General features: G+C 41.2%; 1 protein-coding gene across 2 annotated transcripts in view; it reads right to left on the bottom strand.

Moving 5' to 3' along the window:
- CDK19 (cyclin dependent kinase 19) overlaps positions 1-19820 on the bottom strand; it is a 189337-nt gene that overhangs the window by 139520 nt on the left and 29997 nt on the right. The window contains exons 2-3 of one of the 2 annotated variants that reach the window (XM_075923110.1): positions 15130-15191; positions 3375-3450 (exon numbers count right to left, since the gene is read on the bottom strand). In XM_075923110.1, coding sequence (XP_075779225.1) covers positions 3375-3450; positions 15130-15191 — 138 coding nt within the window. The remainder of the gene's footprint in view (positions 1-3374; positions 3451-15129; positions 15192-19820) is intronic. The other variant, XM_075923111.1, reaches the window with a different exon arrangement.

Here is a 19820-nt window from a genome sequence, read left to right on the forward strand (position 1 = left end):
AGGAATATCACTCCTCAGAAGTCTATTAGAATTGAGGGAGTCAACAAGCATGTGCACAAGGGTGACTTAGTAGATACAGGCAGTCCCCGACTTACGCGGATCCGACTTATGTCGGATCCGCAGTTACGAACGGGGCTGCCCCAGAGTACACGGACTGCGGGACCTCGCTGTCCTGCCGCCCGTGTACTCTGGGGCTTTGCTCTGCGTCTCCCTGGTCTGCAGACCAGGAAGATGCAGAGCAAAGCCGCGGAGGGGCTCGGGCAGCGGGGCAGCCCCGCTGCCCGAGCCCCCCCCCCCCCCGCGCGGATTTGCAAAGCGCGGGGAAGCCGGCGGCGGGGCAGTCCAGGCGCGCCTTGGGTGCCTCGCTGCCCGAGCCCCCCCCCCGTGGCTTTGCAAAGCCGCGGGGGGGCTCGGGCAGCGAGGCACCCCAGGCGCGCCTGGACTGCCCCGCCACCGGTTTCCCCGCACTTTGCAAAGCCGCGGGGGGGGAGGGGGCTCGGGCAGCGAGGCACCCCAGGCGCGCCTGGACTGCCCCGCTGCCGGCTTCCCCGCGCTTTGCAAAGCCGCGGGGGGGGGGGAGGGGGGCTCGGGCAGCGAGGCACCCCAGGCGCGCCTGGACTGCCCTGGCGCCGGCTTCCCCGCGCTTTGCAAAGCCGCGGGGGGGGGCTCGGGCAGCGGGGCACCCCAGGCACGCCTGGGCTGCTCCGCTGCCGGCGTCCTCAGAGGCGCTCCCCGTCTCCCTGGTCTGCTGGTCTCCAGCAGACCAGGGAGACGGGGAGCAAAGCCGCGGAGGACCCAGGCGGCGGGACCGCGGTGCATCTCGGTCCGCCGCCGAGTCTTCCTGGTCTGCTGGTGTGGGGGGGGGGGCGCAGATAGTACGCCCCCCCCCCCCCCCCAGCAGACTAGGCTTTTCTCCGGACGCCTGTGGCAGAGCAGCTGGGGTGCTGCCGGTTGGTCCCGCAGCGCCGCTCTGGGCGCTACTGGTGCAACCCAGCAGCACCCCAGCTGCTCTGGTCCTGATTCAGCTGCTGCTGGTCAGTTTCAGCAGCAGCTGAATCAGGACACCTGGGGCAGAGCAGATGGGGTGCTGCTGGGTTGCTCCAGTAGTGCCGAGGAGTGGCGCTACTGGAGCAACCCAGCAGCACCCCAGCTGCTCTGCCCCAGGCGTCCCCAAGTCAGCTTCTGCTGAAACTGACCAGCGCTGACTACAGGAAGCCTGAGGCGGAGTTGCTCTGCCCCAGGCTTCCTGGAATCAGCTGCTGATCAGTTTCAGCAGCAGCTGACTTGGGGACGCTTGGGGTTCTTAAGTTGATTCTGTATGTAAGTCAGAACTGGCGGTCAGTTTCAGCAGCGGCTGAATCTGGACGCCAGTTCCGACTTACATACAGATTCAACTTAAGAACAAACCTACAGTCCCTATCTTGTACGTAACCCGGGGACTGCCTGTATAATGTACTTGGACTTTCTTAAAGCCTTTGACAAGGTCCCTTAAGCAAAGTAAGGAGTCATAGGATAAGAGGGGAAGATCTATTGAGATAAGTAATTGGTTTAAAAAAAACAAGAAATGAAGGGTAGGAATAAATTATCAATATTTACACTAAAGAGAGGTAAACAAAGGCACCTCCCAAGGATCTCTAGAGGAACTTGAGCTATTCAACATATTCATTAATGACCTGAAAAATGAGTGAGCAGAGAGGTGGCAAAGTTTGCTGACTATTCAAAATTACTGTTAAGTTCAAAGTTGACTGTGAAGACTTACAAAAGGGATCTGACAAAACTGGATAACTGGGTGACAAACTGACAGATGAAATTAAATATTGGTATGTACAAAAGCAATGCATATTTAAAAAAATATTCCAACTATGCTTACACAACGATGGGATCTAAATTAGCTGTATCTCTTCGGAAAGATCTTGGGAAGAGTAAGGGAGAGTAAGTTTTTCTGTTTCAGCTACCTTAGCCATCATCTTCCCTAAGGTTTCTCAGTGTTTTCCAACCTCAGTTTTTACAGAGTCCAGCAACAGTATGCCATGCCATCTTAGCCACAGTTTTACTAAAGAATTTATGAGAAAACGTACTGGAGATGAATAAGTCATCCAGTGAATCATCTAAAATAAAACAAAAGCCACAACTGTATTTACTACAGAATGAAAAGGTGTCTGTAATGGTTATGTCCTTTTTCTAGGTTGTCTTAAGGTCATGAACCAAGCTAGCACAGTTCAAAAAAAGAAAAAACAAGACTATGATGCTGACATATCTCCATGTCAGCATAGAGACCACATTAAACAGAGAAATATTAATAGAGTTTAAAACTAATGTAGTAGAAATGCTGAGATGAAAAAAGGCTCACTGCTGTCAGAAGACTGTCTCTCTCTCTCTCTCTCATATCAGAAAACAGCTGTTATTCCCTCAAAGGCAGAAATTCCAGCAGCATAGTCATAAGGTAGGTACTTTTAATTGTAATTGGATAGTACAGCAACTACCTATAATCTCCACAGTGGATACCTTAATTTAATAGCGACAGGCACTATTTTAGCTGTTAAACCTCCTCAGAGTATACAAAATTACCATACATATTATGAATAAGTCAGTGGCCTCTTCAATTCCTGACCGTGAGTTTCTATTATCACATTATACTGTACATTTGAACAGTTTATTTTTGTGTGAGGATACTAGAGTACAAAAAGCTAGAGGCATAAATCATATATTTGTAAGCACATGACAACCCAGTCAGCATTCAAAGATATTAGATCAAGCAAGTTCACCTCTTTTACAATGATGCGTTAGGCATTGCATACCAATTTCATTACCTTAAATATTTTAACCCTAAATGCATAGTAATTTTCAGCTTAAAAAACACCTAATGGCCAAATTCTGCCTTCAGATATGTAATTCCTAGTTTTAATAGGAATCCTACTGACATCACTAGGAGTTGCACAGATATATCCAAGGGCAAAATTTGTGTTCAAAATTATGTAATTGTTGTATTATGCTCTTATTATTAGAGATCTGCAACAGATGTTTTCTTTCATTGTAAGTATTAAAACAAAATGGAAAAGTAGTTATAAGACAACTTTCTGTACATAGGAGACCACAGAGTATGACAAGACTATAGCACATTTTCAGATATCAAAACAAGAGTAAGTTACCATTATCCTGACATAGAGCACATTAGTGGCCTTTTTATAGTGGCAACTAGAGTTTATTTTATGCTATATTCTTTCTACAAATCTGACATTTTAGTGAAAGCAAATACGGGAATAAACCTTCAAATTTACATTCTTAAGTTTAGCATGTGGTTGTGTTGCTCAAAAAGCAAGACATACATTATCTACTGCATAACAAAATATAAGATTATTTTTATATCCACTTACTGCAATCTCTCTACAGGCCGACATCGATATCCCTGTACCTTCAATTTGCTTCAGTGCATACTCCTTTTCATCTTTTCTGTACACAAAACAAAAATAAGGAATATTTTATAGCTCTCATTTATATTCTTTAAACTGATAAATGCAAGCACATTATATTGATTTTTGTCTTCTTAGAGCAAGACACTGAAAACACTAACTTCTTTCTGCTGTAATTAATTAATTAAGGAAGATCAAAAGGAATTAGACCATCTTTAACCACTGTCACAATCAAAACTAAAAAACTGAACATTTTTATAAGGAAAAGCTGTCAATCTAAAGTACGTCTCTTGAAAACATATGCATACAAACACAAGATGTCTGCCAGAGTCTCTCAAGGAGATATAGGAACAAACCAAATGGCTCAAATCCCAATAAAATTTTAATAGTCTACTTCTAAATTAAAACCTTTAATACATCACTGAAATAATATTAAACTCACAATGCAAATTTTTAAAAGACAGTTTTCCTCATTATACTGCAACAGATCTAGCAAACTCTTTGCTAGGTCCTCATCCCTGACGGTTTCAAATTTTATATACTCTGTATGGTTCAATGCACTCTGAATTGCTAAAACCTAGAATCAGAGCTCTTCCCGTTGAATAGATCATCATGTATTTAAAAGAGCATTTAAACTGTGGCTCCCCTAGGCTGGAAATGGCGAACCTGAGTCAATGGGAACCATAAGGCTCCCTGGCTACAGAGACTTCAGATAAACAAACTGGAGCGGTCCATTACTTTTCTTAAAGCGGGCCACTGATTTAAACCACCATAATATAGGTACTTGATCAAAGGGTTGGCTAGTAAAAGTAGAGAACAACTAGAAGGTCAAAATTGAAGATACAGCAGTCTCACCAAGTCCCACTCATGCATCAACTTAATCTATTTACTGTCTGAATTTAAGGTTACAATTAGCTTCCATAATACCACCTGTTTTTTGCACTCCTGTATCTTTGATACAAAATTTGTTCAGCTTGAAAGCTGTCAGATCTCTTCTTTTAAAAAGGAGAATTTGAAAAGTTACAGAGATTGGAAACTGAGTTTTATCTAACTTGGTCTCACCCTAACTCAGAAGTGGATTGATTACTACTCCACCTTCAAACCAACTCTCTTGATGCATTTACAGACTTGCATGCTACTTAGGATTGAAAATACATTGTAACAAAACCAGAGTTCTTGATTTTCATGGTAGGTAACTTGGAGGCAACCCTGCTCTATTTATTTCAACAACCGAGTCTGGTTCACTTGGTTTGTTTATTTTTGCCATTGCCTTCAGCAGAAGGAAGATTAAGCATCTCAAAATATAAATCTCTCTTTTACTGGGAAATTTAGAAATAATAAAAGTCTTTCTGTAGATGAAAGCTAACACTTTCCTTTATTTTAAGCAATAAAGGCCCAGTTCAATAATTTTTGCAATTATTGTACTAGGGTTCTAATTTAGTTTACTATGGAAACACAGCAGCCTCTTCATATAAGGGATGTAATTTTGGTTCCATTTCAAAGACTTCACTCTCCATCAGTATTATAACTGCAAAATAACTTTCATTATTTCTGCAGTTTTAAGTTGACTCACCAAGAACTAGAATGTTTTTTGAAATCTAAGTACTTTGTGAGAAAAAAAAATCTGAAGTTGTAATCTCAAAGTTTAATATTTATGTCCTTTAAATCAAATCAAACATTACAAAGTTTGAAAACACAATTAACTTTTGACTTGGGACTTGGCATGTAATTTCTTTTGCTGTTATTTTTTTTTAAATATAAATAATATATATATAAACAAACACACTCACACACATACACCATGGATTCTGTAATTTCCACTCCAACTCATCTGATGAAGTGGGTTTTACCCACAAAAGCTCATGACCTAATAAATGTGTTAGTCTCTAAAGGTGCCACGGGACTGCTCATTGTTTTTCAAGTTACAAACTAACACAGCTATCCCTCAGACTTTTTGCCCATATAACAGACATTCCATTCCTGTCAAATATTATGAAATGTATATATCTCCACAATCATAACTCACACAAAATACTATTTTTTATAAATTTCAAAATATAAACTTTTCTTAAGAAAAATTATATCTGTACCTACTAATGCTATATTCAGCTTGATATACAAATCCATATTCATAGTTTTATCACAAACTCATGTTACACTTCTAACAGAAACAGCAGTTTCGAGATCTTCACCAAAACACTGGCAACTGACAAATTTTAGCTATTTCCTGTGTAACAGTATCCTTTCAGAGAAAACTAAAAGAACGAAAGCCATTTAAAAACCCAAAATTCCATGAGTTAGTTAAGAGTGTTGCACTGTAATAAAACACATGGTTTTATATACTAGATAAGAAATCTTATGCTAGCCATGCAAACATTCTTATGTCCCTATATAGCCGTTTCCATGCTTTTAAATGTGGAGGTTCATTTAATGAAAACAACATGCCAACAAACTGCTTGATCTTTAGTGACCTAATTTTTTTTCTTAAAAATTACTTAATAGGGTTACCAGATGGTTTAACGAAAAATACCAACCCACCCCCCCAAAAAAAAACACTGGGAAAAAATTCTATCAAGGAAAAATAAAGGAGGAGACCAAAGTTGTCAAGGGGAAAAAAAGCCCCTCAGAACAGAATTGTGGAGCAAAAACAAAACAAAAAAAAATTTTTTTTCAAAAAGGAGGCTGCCCCTTTAAGACAGCCACCATATTGGGCACCATTTTTAAAACCTTGTAGCTCCCAGCTCCAACCCAGTAACCACAGGGAAGCGGAGGGCCGGGGGGGGGGGGCCAGCAGGGAGCGGGGGCCATTTTGGAGGGGGCAGCACAGGAGCAGCTTCATGAGCCGCACTTTTGCGGGGCAAGAGCCACATGAGGGCAATGGCTGGTGTTGAGGGAGGCATCACGTGGCCAGCTCCCGGGTCTCTGCTGGTCACATGGGCCAGAGCAGCGTGCGCTCCACTCCCACTCCATCCCGGCGCCCCCCCTAGCGTGGCACCCAGCAAGTGCCCCTTCTTGCCCCCACCTTCGCTATGCCTCTGCTGCGCTTCTCACCCCCGCCAGATGTGGCAGAGGAAAATTGTCCCCACCGGACTTCTGTCTGTTGGAAACAGGAAATATCAGACATTTCATATGTCCGGTATTTCCTGTTTTTCTTTACCAGATGGAGCCTGCAAATACCAGACTGTCCGGGTGAATACCAGACACCTGGCAACCCTATTACTTAAATATTTGAATGTGTGTTGCTAGAGCATACACAGAAGCAGTTCTAATGGACTATGTAATATTAAGAGTCAAATACATTGGTATCCCTGTAGTATGAATATCCACAAAGGTGTTGTGAGATCTATGAGGAACAATATGAGTGAAGTTTTTAGTGAAAGAGAGGAGCAAGAATGTTCTTAATTCACTCCACAAATCTAAAGAGTAATGCAAAAGGCCCTTATTCTGTAGTTCTGCGGTTTTTCAACAATCCAAGACATGACAACATATTCATATATAGACATTTAACTATTGATGATAAACCCCTTAGCTGTAGGGTTACCAGGTGTCTGGTTTTGAACCAGACAGTCCAGTATTTGAGCTTTTTGTTCGGGAAACAAATTGAGAAAATATAAATGTCCGGTATTTTCTAAATAAGATATAATGTAGATCATGATGTAATGTCAAGTGTGTCTAGTATTTTTGTTGAAACCATTTTTGTTGTAACCCTACTTAGCTGCGTGGGTGGTAGTTATTGTACGTAGGCTGTGCCTCTCCAAACAAACTAGCATGGCTGCACCTATGCTTTACCCCCAGGCCAGGTCCCCTCCTCCAGTTCTCATCACTCCGCCCTGATTCAGGCCTCCCGCAAGGATTCAGGGGTGGTTGGTGTTATGGCTGTGCTGCCTGCTTGGCACTCAGACAATGCCACCCAGTCCCTCAGACAAAGTACTGCAGTCACGCCCCCAGTGCTTTGAGTCTGGGAGTGCTGTAGAGCTCTGCCTACCAGTCTGGGCCTGGTGCAGGGGAATTAGGAGTGCTGCAGCCCTACTTCCCAGAGCATCGAGACTGGAGGCACTCTGGCTTTGCCCCCTAGCTGGACAGTGCTGGAACTAGGGTCTGCACTGGCAGTGCTTGGGGGCCCTGAGGAGTGGGGGGAGAGGGGAGCAGAAAGAGAGTGGAGGGACCAAGGGTTGGCCTCCTCCAACAGCCAGGTCACAAGCCCGTGATTAAATAGTTATAGCACAATTCCATTAAAGATGTTCTATAAACTAAGCTTTGTTTTAAAGTGTCTGCTATTGCAGCCTACTAGACATTTACATTTATGAAGTTTTAAAATTATCATATTCAAGACTATGGGGATTAAGAAGCTTCTGGTTCCAAGGGTGTTATCAACCTTATTTTATGAAAACATAAAAGCATTATAACAAGCTGAACTACATGAGACTTGTATCCTGCCTTGAAACTTTCCTGGCTCTAGTCTTTGCATGCTGTCATGGGGAGCATCCAGATGCAAAAAAGTGATCGATAGGAGGCTCTTTCTACTGTAAAATGCCATAGCAGGTGTAGTGTCCAAGTTGACCTCTCAACTTGAAGTTTCTGACTATCACTAGGCAAAATCTAGTTCTGTATGTTTTCAAGGTCAATAGTTCTTAATTTGCATGGTAGACACAGTACTCCTTGCAGAAAAGTAAAATACAACTTTATGCTTTCCTCTTGGTGCCATTTTCACTTTGCATTTTCCTCTTACAAGTCCAAAACCAAGTTACTTTCAAAATGTGCACCTCAGAAGAACACAAGACTTAAAATCTTTAACACATTTCAGAGCATTGTAGAACTATTTTAGAACACAATACTATAAGCATTAGAAAGCATACTAAAAATAAGTTGACAAAAACCTTGCAGAGACCGAGCCAAAACCATGGTGTCCATAACAGAAATCAGGGATACCTGACAACTAGTCCATTCCTGTAATCTTTGTTACTGCTTTATCTATACTATTCAGAGTGTTTCAGATAAATCATAATGGTTTCAGTTTGATTTCAAGTGGGCTTAATTTGGGTATCATTAAATACAGTTCAGCCTGTATAACAAGAACAACATTAACTATCTGCATCAAGGGACTGCTCTGGAGGGTTGTTCTACCAAAGCACACTCTAGCAGTCACTGTTCACTAGCAAGGACAGTGGCTCTCTAACTTATTTGAGCATACATCCCTTCTTTTCATCTGTAATAGTCTATGCCCACTCCTCAGCCACGCAAGTTCATATAGTCACCAAGTTCTGATGACAGAGAAGAGAACAGCGGTTGATAGCTGGGTATCCAGCTCTGAAGGCAATGCCACTTTCAGCAGCAGCAGCGAAGTATGGGTGGCAATACCAGGCCATGGCACACTTATTTCTCCATTGTTGCTGGCGTTGATGCTGCCTTCAGAGTTGAGCACACAACCAGCAGCTAAAACTCTCCAGCTGCCCATCTCTAAAGGCAGAGAGGCTTCTGCCTTCTCCACCTCCTCCCTCCCACCCCAAAAACACATTCCACAGTGTGTCTAGTTTGAGAACGTCAGAACTAAAGAATACTTAAGTAACTGCATGGTACATTAAAGACTATCGTTGTGCACCTATCATCACATTAGCAGTTACAATTTAAAAGATCTCCAACTCACTCCTAAACAAAATCACATTGCTGAAATAATGGCTTTCTGTGTTAAACTAGAATGAGTGGGAAGCTAATGTCCAGGGTCTTTCAATGAGACTGCTCTACTGTCGGTTTGTGACATTGTTTGCCTCAATATCACAAGAAGAAATTCAGAACATAATTATAAAGTCTTTTTTATTTTCAGTAAATCAAAACCAAGACTCTGGTAACCTAGCACAATCTTTCAAGCACAAGCATAATATGCTTCATGCATGAAACACTGCTAAGGCAAGTAGCAAGTTTAAAATTGGCTCCCAAACTGTCTCATGAAATGCACATGGTGATAGCTCAATATGGAAATAAGGAGCACCAATAATGGTGATAAGATATGCACCTAATTCAGCTACTTTTTGGACACAAGAGCAGCCCTTGATCCAACAGGACTCCTAGATTTTAAACTTGAGCATCACAAGGCAAATAAGAGCATATATTCAGTCTCTCTGTATTTTCCCCCAAACTGAACTCAATCTTACCCAAGAAGTACATCAGCCAGTTTGCACTTATCCACACTAAGGGTACATCTAGACTACGTTTTACTTTCAAAAAAAAGATATGCAAATTCAGCAGGAATTTGCATATCTTCTTCCGATCACTTTTTCGAAAGAGGGGTTTTTTTTCCTGAAAAAGCAAGCAGTCTAGATGCTGTTCTTTCAGAAAAAAAACCTTTTTTCGAAAGAGCCTTCTTCCTCAAAAATTGAGGTTTACAGGTTCTTTTGGGGAAAAAAAGCCCCTTTTTCTTGAAAGAACCGCATCTAGACTGCTTGCTTTTTCTAAAAAAAATCTTTTAAAAAAGCAATCGGAAGAAGATATGCAAATTCCCGCCAAATATATATACCGTATATACTCGAGTATAAGCCGAGTTTTTCAGCACATTTTTTGTGCTGAAAAATGCCCCCCTCGGCTTATACTCGAGTCAGCGTCTCGAGAACTGAGGAAAGTGAGTACGCTGGTCAGGTTCTAAGGCATCCAGGTTGTCGTATCTGTCAGGAGGTGTTATTGTTATGGACTGCGCTGTAAATTCATCATCAAAGTATCTCGTGTCAATTTCTGAGGTCTGAAAGCTCTATGTATGTGCGATGAACAGCGCACATACATAGGCTTGTTGGCTGCACAGTGACTGCCAGTGATTGGCTTGTCACTGTGCTGTGGGCAGGGGGCGGGTCCGGAGGCAGAAGCGCGGCTCGGCACAGGCTGAAGAGAAGAGATAAGGTAAGGGGCCTGAATGGAAAGGATAAAATCCTTATGGAAAGCAGGATCTGCCCAGGGATTGTGGAAATATTTTATCCTCTGTGTCGGGGGAATGGTATATGTGGAGAGGGAGTTGCCATCTGCAAGTTTCCCTCAGCTAAAAACACGAAAACAGCTAGGAAGCCGGGACACCTGAGGAAAAGAGCTATGGGGAGCTGATTGAGCTTGGTTGCTGATTGAGCTAAGGTTGTTGTACTTTTAAAGTTACGGTATTTTTGATACCATATTGTTTTTGTTGACCCCCTTTTCCACTTACAGAGCTAGGTTATTGTTTTTCTTTGAAATAAATATTCATGTAATTTTATTGGTATCTATCTTCATTTTTTACATTTACCAGTAGCTGCCTCATTTCCTACCCTAGGCTTATACTCGAGTCAATATTTTTTCCCAGTTCTTTGTGGTAAAATTAGGTGCCTCGGCTTATATTCGGGTCGGCTTATACTTGAGTATATACGGTATCTTCTTTCTAAAGTAAAACTTAGTCTAGACATACCCTTATACTTTCAGGGTTCCCAAGAGGTACAGGATGAACCACTACAGATGACTTACAGCAAGGTTTCTCTGTGCCCACTCACTCAAAACTATTCTGGGCTCCACAAGTCCTGCTCTTTCCCTCTGCAGGTTAGCAATGCTTGCATCTCAGCCCTCAAACTCCCTGAATCCATAGAGCAGAGCAGACAACCTGTGGCTAAATCTAGTGAGATAATTAGCCTCACAAGTTCTGTTCTGGGGCCAGAGCACAGGGCCCTCCTATCAATTCACTCCTCCTTGTGACATTCAAGTGCCCAATCCCTCAATTTCTGGGCACCTGTAATGCACAAAGATAGATAGCCTGTGTGGAAGCAGTGCCCTAAGTTCAGTAGCTTCACCTTAATTGAGCATTCTCCATTGTACGCAGCACTTACCCACATTTGTCAGAAGCTGGCAATGAGTGACAGGGAAAGGATCACTTGATGATTACCTGTTCTGTTCATTCCTTCTGGGGCACTGTTGGAGGGCAGGATACTGGGCTAGATGGACCTTTGGTCTGACCCAGTATGTCTATTCTTATGTCCTTACATACATAGCAAAGGCAAAACAGAAATTTGTTTGTCAAAGCTGCAGAAAAAAATTCAAACAGAAGTAAACAAACGACCCTCTTTAATCTGGAAAACAGCATATGCTGGATTAAAGAATTTACTGAGCCAGGGAGGGTGCTGCAGGGTCTGGGCATGAGAGGGTTTGGGGCTAGGAAGCTTACCTGGCCCCCTACTTTCAGTGGCACACATGGCTCCATGCCTCATACCGCTCCTGGGCACTGCTGGAAAAACCTCAGGGGAAGCATGTCATTGCACTACCATTCACCCCAGCTGTGTGGGAGGAGATGCGACAGTGTGCAGAGCTGCCACCTCTTCTCCTTGCCAGGTTCCATAACACAGTTGTTCCAGGATTAGGGACACCCAGTGTATGGCAGTTCAGGTGTATAAGGATTGGAAATAGTTACAGATAAAAATATTTTATATAAAACACCATGCAGAGCCTACACCTATTAACGAAGTTCATTTCCTTACTAATAAGCTATCTCTTATCCAATAGTCAGTCCATACACCACTTGTCCAGTAGAGAGAGCTGAAATACACTTCTCCGGGCGAGACTATCAGAGCATCACCTCTGTAATGGATACGACCTTATGCTCTTTTCTCCTTTTATTCAGTTACAGACCTTTTGTCTCTCATCAATAACCAAGATGTTTCATTAACTTTAGTTTGCCCAGATGGTCCACCTAGTCAAGGTCTTTTTTCCCAGGGCTCTGTTGTGCTTTGTAAAGGCTCACGCCCACAACTCAAGTAGCCTATGAAATGTAGCTAGACTGCATCCAACAATGTCAATTGTTTTCATTTTGGATTGAGTTGGCTCTGAGAACATCTTGCCCCAACTGACCAGTTTCACTTCCAACAGCTTTGGAACATAAAATATTTTCCATACATATATCCCACAATAAACATGACAACCAACGGGTTCTTAGATTTTGGCAGAAAACCACACACAGCCCCTTTCAATGAAATACCATGAAAATAGTGATCACAGGGGAAATGCCTGTCTAGGCAAGTTCCTGGATATAGACTTATAATTATGTACCCACCAGAGGTCTGTTGCCAACATTATGTCACACACAGCAGTATTGTAGACATCGTAAAACAAGGTTTTCCCCAATGTTTCTACAGCTACTGATGGTTATCTCCCAATGCCAAATACTTTCAGTCACTGTGCCAACTGAATGATACCAGATTTCCTACTCTTGTCTCCAAATGGAATGTCTGAAGAAGTCAAGTCTTTCCTTTGTTCACTTCTCAGAAATTCCTTATTTGTTATATTAGGAAATGTAACTGTGCCAGGTAAATAAGGAACAAGTTCAGCTACTTAAGTAGTGGCTTTGATATAGTTTCACTCTGCCTTCTTACAATCCAGTAAATCCATAGTACTAACATAGCTAACAGCCCTAATTCTTCAAACCTCAAAACTGTTTCCAGATATGAATTTAAGCTGCGAGAGAAGGCTGGCAATACATGCTTAAGCAATCGTCTTAACACTTCAAAAGATGTTAAATGTCTGAATCCATAGATTAAAGACAATATTCATTTACAAAGTATAAAATATCAGGTACAGAAGAAAATTTGGAACATCTCAAAATGATGCTAAGTGCAACAAAAGCAAAAAAGTAGAGTAAATGGATAAAATAAAACTTTTTTTAATAAGCAAAGAGTTTGGAAGAAAAGTGACAAAATAGTTTTTTCAAGGATAGCTGAAAGTTTGTGTGAGAATGGGGGTTAAAAAGCATTTTCATAGTGGATGTGGTGCAATGGAGTGATGAAAAGTTTACAGTTTTGTTAAATGATTGAAGAGAATTGATTCCACCCACCTACTAACATATAAAAATGGAAACAACAAACAGAATTACCTAAGGCAGAGAGGTACAACAAGAATGAGATGAAATGAAAAGAAAATTTAGTCTGTCAAAGCCAACACTTCGAAAAATCTGACCTCAAACTGTTAAATAACCACTTCCATGAAGTGGCAGAAGACTCCCATCATTTTAAACATTTTAAACAAGACCAGACAAAGCATTTAGAAGCAAATGTTCATGTCAAAACACAGGCAGAGCAGCTGAGCTCTATGTTAAGTAGTTCCATGCAGGCTGGGGAAGGGAAGAATCCTCCCCATGTGAAGAGTGGCAGAGCAGCAGCAACATGGCTCAACAGTTGCTAGTGTGGGTCAGTGTTTCAGAAGGAAGGAATGACTGATGGATCCATAAAGTCACATGTTCTGATGTCACTCCCTGTCTTCCCCTATAGGGTGGTGTGAAAACAGTCTGGCTGTGAAGAGACCTATGATCCAGAGCATACAGGGAGTACCCAATCATTGCAATGCCTCGCAGCATTCTGCCCTTGAACTCCCCTTTATTGGCCTCATTCAAGTGCCACTACCAGCATGGACAGGCATACCTGTGGTGTGGAGGTGGTAGTGGGATTCATTGCTAATGGAATATCACACCTAGGAAGAACATACTTAAGTTTTTATTAAACTATATTCTTGAGGAATGCCTATCAAGTGTACTACCTTTTAAAAATCTAAAAATCAGAACATAAAGAGGAAGACATGCCAGAAACTTATGTTCCGGGGTTTACGAAAATATGGAAGCAAAAGACACAACCAGAACAAAGCTTAGGTGGCTAAAGTGATAATCATTTTAGGAAAGATCTTAATCACATTACACATAGATGATGTAGAAAAAAGTCCACAACATTTGCTTTCAGTATAAAATTCAAGACAAAGCAAAGGCAGACAGCAATAGAGCTTATAACAATTTGAAGGCCGTAGTGGGCTATAAAATAAAAGAAATAAAACATTATTTTTTTTACTTTCTGGGAGCTTCAAGACATTAAGATGGCTCTTTCATCAGGTAATCCTAGCAACCAAAATTTGAAAAAAAGCTCTACTTTAAAGGACTGCATCCTATAATTATTTTTTCCCCAAAGGTGTCAATACCTGTTTAATCACATAGCTCTCAGAGCTACATCTAATGAGACAAAGATCATTATTCTTTCTATATAGAAAGAGAATAATCTGTGTCTTTCATGTACAGTAGTTACAACTGTGGATCAGCAACTTCCATCTTTCCTGGAAGCTAACAGCCAAGACATTAATTAGTTGATGGCAGCCTCACCAGAAAAAAAAAATCACAAGAGAACTCAAGCTCTGGCTAAAGAAGTACTAATGTATTTAGTGGGTAAAAAGGCTTGAAAACAGAACTAGGGGTATGGAACTTGATTGAGACACAGATGGAGATGAAAGGTCACAGTCCTCAAGATGTAAATAAATCCACATTCAATGTAGGTGAGAAATATGGGCCACATCTGAAGTATTCAGCCCACTCCTGGAAAAAGTGGCAGGCTTTCCTACATAACAGAACAGGAGTTAGGACAAGCAGAGAGTATCTCATGGTAAGCATAACAGATATCCTTCAAAAAATGTACTTAGCACTTTTTCTCTATTTTTAGTCTTGCAAATAAGAAGATCTAACTGCTTCAGTTTTAAGAAAAGAAGCATTTAAAGTGCTTCACTGTCCCACCTGGAACTTTAATTTATGCAAATAATTTTATGCAAAGTTTAGATTATCATGATGTCACTGTCCAAACCACATTTCTCAAGACCACTGCATTTTTTGTTGTATGGTTCTCTCTCTAACAGATCACCACACAATGCCAGGCACGCCAGCAAACATACAATGACACCAGAAGGCAGCACTCCTCTTTACCTTCTGCTGAATATTCTGCTACCTCCAAGGCAGGAACTCCATACACGAAGCCCTTCTGGAATCTACGAACACAGCAGAAGTAAAAGGCAGAGAAGTTTATGTAGATTTAAAGGTTACACTTCTCAAAAACACAACAATGCCAAATTCCTATATGCTATGCTTAGTTTATTACTACTTTGTACTAACTACTTAATGCCACACTCTATTATACATTTGTCAATGTATTACGTTTACATAAATAAGTGTTCAAACCAAAGCCTTTGCTAGGATTCAGCATCCAAAAAAGGGAGTCTACATTTTATTTTTAAAAAATAAAAAGGGAATAGGTTCTTCATTCAGTCTACCAAAATTATTGTATTGGAAGTAGCATTTTTACATAAACTGCACACAGACAGTAATTTTTTAAAATTGTATATTTAATCAGAGGAGCCAATCTAAACTACATGACAAACGACTAGACAGATCAGATTTTTTTTAATGAAAAAGTAGCCTACCTGCATAAAGATTACACTAAAATAAGATGATTCAGGAAAACTACAGGACAGTAAACTAGACAGAAATTATAAACAAGTTTTTCTTACAAGACACTATTAGAAATATAACTATAACCTGATTTTGCCTTCCATTTGGTAAATATATTCAGCTGCATTTTTAGAACAGACACTACAAGCATAACTGCAAGTTTGTCTGTCTGCCCACCAAGATCTATGAACGCATACAGATGTTTAAAATTCAAAGAATACATCAGAGTCGGTATTTACGGCTGCAAAATCCATGCTTTAAAATGCTATATTGATATGTTCTTCTATTTTTCACTTCTAGAGAACTTGCCAAAAGACCTGAAAAAGTGTATTGCAAAAGCTAAGCAAGTCTCAGACCACCCATAACAAACAAGCACTTATCCATATTTTACATAGGGAAAAACAAAAGAAGTTAAGTGATTTAACCAAGTCAAGTCAACAGTAGGGATGTAATAGTATAGTTGGTTAACCAATAAGCAAAAGCTTATAGGTTAATGCTATATACTACACGAATTTCCCTCCCCCACCAGTAAATATTTTAGCAGGCTGGCCAGCAGCACAGCTCAGTCCTGTCTCATGCCAGATCCAGGACCTACCCCCACTGTGGCTTTGCATTCGAAGTGTATTAGGAGCCAGGCGGGCAGGCCGCCTGGCACAGTTCCGGCTCACGCTGTGTCCAGGAGCTCAGCCCTGCCCCCAGACAGAGGCTACTGCCACCCCACACTGCTGCCTCTGTATCAGAGCAACAGGCAACCAGTCTAAGGGAGCTGGTTTTTAAACTGGCTCCCTTCGTGGTCCAGCTCCCACCTGGCACCCCACGCTGCTGCCTCTGATACAAAGACAGCAGCGCAGAGTAGCAGGGCCTCCTTGGGAGTGGGGCTGGAGCACACTGGCTGCCAGCCTGGTCCCTGGGGACTATAGAATAGTTAACCAATAAGAATTAATCGGGTTAATCAACTATTCAATAAATCGAAATTTAATATCCCTAGTCAAGAGTGAATTTGTGTGTTTCTGATGAATATTCCAGATTTAATAAAGCCTATTCTTAAACCAGACCATAACCTGAGCCATCAGGCCAGGATGGAGACGAGGACTTCTACACAGCAGGGCTAAAGTCGTATTAAGCTACACAAATCAGCTATGTCAGTTAAGTCAAAATAGCTTAATTTGGCTTTTGGCACAGTCTACACAGCAGGAAGTCGAAGGAAGAACACTCTTCTTTTGACTTCCTTTGACTTCCCTTACTCCTTGTGAAATGATGGTTACCATGAGTCAGAGTAAGAAATCCTCCAGCTCGACATTATTTCAAAATAAAGGCTTGTAGTGAAGATGCATACTTGTTATTTCAGAATAATTTCAGTTATTCCAAAATAACGCTGCTGTGTAGACATATCCTAAGAGAAGGTCTTCATGGGCATTACGCAAAATGAACCTGGCAGGCAATGCAGGAGACATTCATGAATCAAGTCTTTTATGTTCCAGCACCATTTGTAGTAAGTTAGCCTAGTTTTCTTCCTTCTCTCCAGTAATTTTTAAATTAAGAGAATCAGACATAAGTCCTAATTTATTTTAAGGCCTCACACTACTACATAATCAGCAACCCCAGCAATTTTCTTTTTTAGTGTTTCTACTTAATAATTAGAAAGAGCTTATTAACTGTAATTCTTCTAACCCTACTGTAGGACACAACAGAAAAATTTCTTCTTTAGTGCTTCACTCTCCTTTCCATCCAGACACTGCCTCTGCTATAACCAACGCTCTTGATATAGATTCATAGAGATTTCACCAAGCTAAAGAATTGTCACCACTGCTAAAGTTAAGCAGATTCCACAGTACCAGTAGTGACTAGGAACTATAACATGTGCAGGTAATTTTCTTCCAAGGCTATAGATTCTAAGGCCTTGTCTACATTAAACGCCTCCATCGAGCTACCTTATGCAACTTCAGCTACTCAAATAGGCTGAAGTCAGCATATTTACCGTGTCTTCAATGTGGTAAGGTTGGCAGCGGCTGCTCTCCTGTTGACTCCAGCTACTCTGCTCATCCTGTAGTAGTACCAAAGTGAACAGGAAAGTGCTTGGAGATCGATTTATCACATTTAAGTGGATGCGATAAATTGACCATCGGAGGACAGATTGCTACAGCATCAATCCACCATGTAGTAAAGATAAGCCCAAAGTCTGACTGTCTACTTATAATATAAAAGCTAACGTTCCTGTCACAGCTCCCTCATGCTTTAATAAAACTGGCTTTGAATATGAATATGCGTAACTCGAAGAAGCTTTATGTAAAACAAGTCATGTCACATATTGATTTAACAGTTACAATCTGCTGAATCTGTATATCTTATTTTTGTTCATGTATCATTCTTGTATGCAAGTTAGAAATATGAAATATAAATCTGTTTATAGTTCTAAAGGTGATAATGAGGGCCATTAGTGATACTTTAGGTACTTTAATGACTCAGTACTCAAACCAACAGCCTGTGGATGGTCAAGTTTGTCCTGCAAGCCCAAACTGTGGTTGGTCCTAAAAATACACATGATCAGGCCAGCTGGTTCCAGAATGCATCTTGAACCTAGTATTCTTCCATGGGATGGCGGATGTCAAACAGAATTACTGCTCTGGAGAAAAGTCTATTTAAGCAATGAGAAGCCATCAGTTGTTTGTCTTTAGCTGACCTTTGAAGCTGCCAAGCATACCCTAGGAGGATAGAAAGAACTTTGAAGAAGCCATAGACCCAAAGTAAGAATAAAAATCAATTCTGACTTGAAGTTCTTTATCCTAAACAGCTGTTCCTATCACGGATAAGAATTTGCAGGTAACACGTTTCTTAGTGGATTAAAACTAGCTAAGCATTTTTTGTTCATTTTAATTTACCAACCTACTTTGATCTGACTTTTCACTCGCAACCACTTAAAATCCTACTTAATAAACAAAAGTGTATTTTATTAACAAGCATAGTGTAAATAACTGTTACTTGGGGAGGGGAGGCAAGCAAAAGCAACCACTGTGCATACCTCTCTTTCATGGATAAAGGGGGCTGACCTTATAAGCTTTCTCTGTGTAAAACTTTTACACAGGATAAAATAGATTTATTTGGGGTTTCAGTATCTTTTGGGGATTGGTTTCCTGGATGCTGAACCCTGACAGCTGAGGTGAACTGGTTCAGTGTGTGTTGCTCTGCAAGGGGACAGTGACCCTAACACTGTGCCTTGGCTGGGGAAGACCAGAGGATCTGGCCCATCAGGACAGAGTAATGGGGAGCCAGAAGGCGGGTATCAGTGGCATGATCACCACACCAAGGGACAACCCTAACGGGACTTCTATGATTCACTCTTCACTTCTGTGATTCTTCTTTCTTCACAATCTGAAATAATTAACTGGTTAAAAAAAAAAAAACTACTAACCTGTTCTGTAACTGTTGCTTTCAAAATGAATTACAGAAATCTATTCCATTCCAAATGTGTGCATGCCAACTGAGAATCAGAATTGTTTCCCTTAAGTGGTACCCATCAGAGTGGTGCATATGCCCTCCACTTCCTCATGCTGCTGCACAATGGTGTAAAGAGTGGTGCCACCTCAGACCCTCCTTCTCAGTTCCTACTTACTGAACAGACTCTGCAAGATGGGAAGCTGGGTCACTGAATAGACATGTGTAATACATCTAAAAAACCAGTTACAAAACAGGTTAGTAAGCATTTTTCCTTCAGTTGATTGCACATATCCATTCCACTTCAGGTGACTCACAAGTAGTTAAAATCAGAGAGACTACAATAACAAGTACTGGAGAACTACTCATCTAAATACGCCATCATATCCAGAATGCTGAGATACAGTGTAATGATGAGTAATAAAAGTATGCACCAATGACTTTTAATTGCAGCTCTACAAAATGTCTGCTATAAAGTTGCACAAAAAAAGTTGCACAAGTTGCTTGAGCTACTACACTGCTTGGAGAGGGTATTTTGGCAATGTCATATCTCAGACATGTGCAGGACAAAATCCAGGATGCAATCCTCTGCATTGAGATTAAAAAGGCATCATGTCCACAACTGAGGCCAGGTCTACAATAGAACTGGAAGGTCGGTTTAAGGTATGCAACTCCAGTTATGTAGAATACATAGCTAGAGTCTGCTTACCTTAAGCCAAGCTTGACACCATCCCCAT

This window comes from Pelodiscus sinensis, chromosome 3, assembly GCF_049634645.1.
Source record: "Pelodiscus sinensis isolate JC-2024 chromosome 3, ASM4963464v1, whole genome shotgun sequence".
In the NCBI taxonomy this organism is placed as follows: Eukaryota; Metazoa; Chordata; order Testudines; family Trionychidae; genus Pelodiscus; species Pelodiscus sinensis.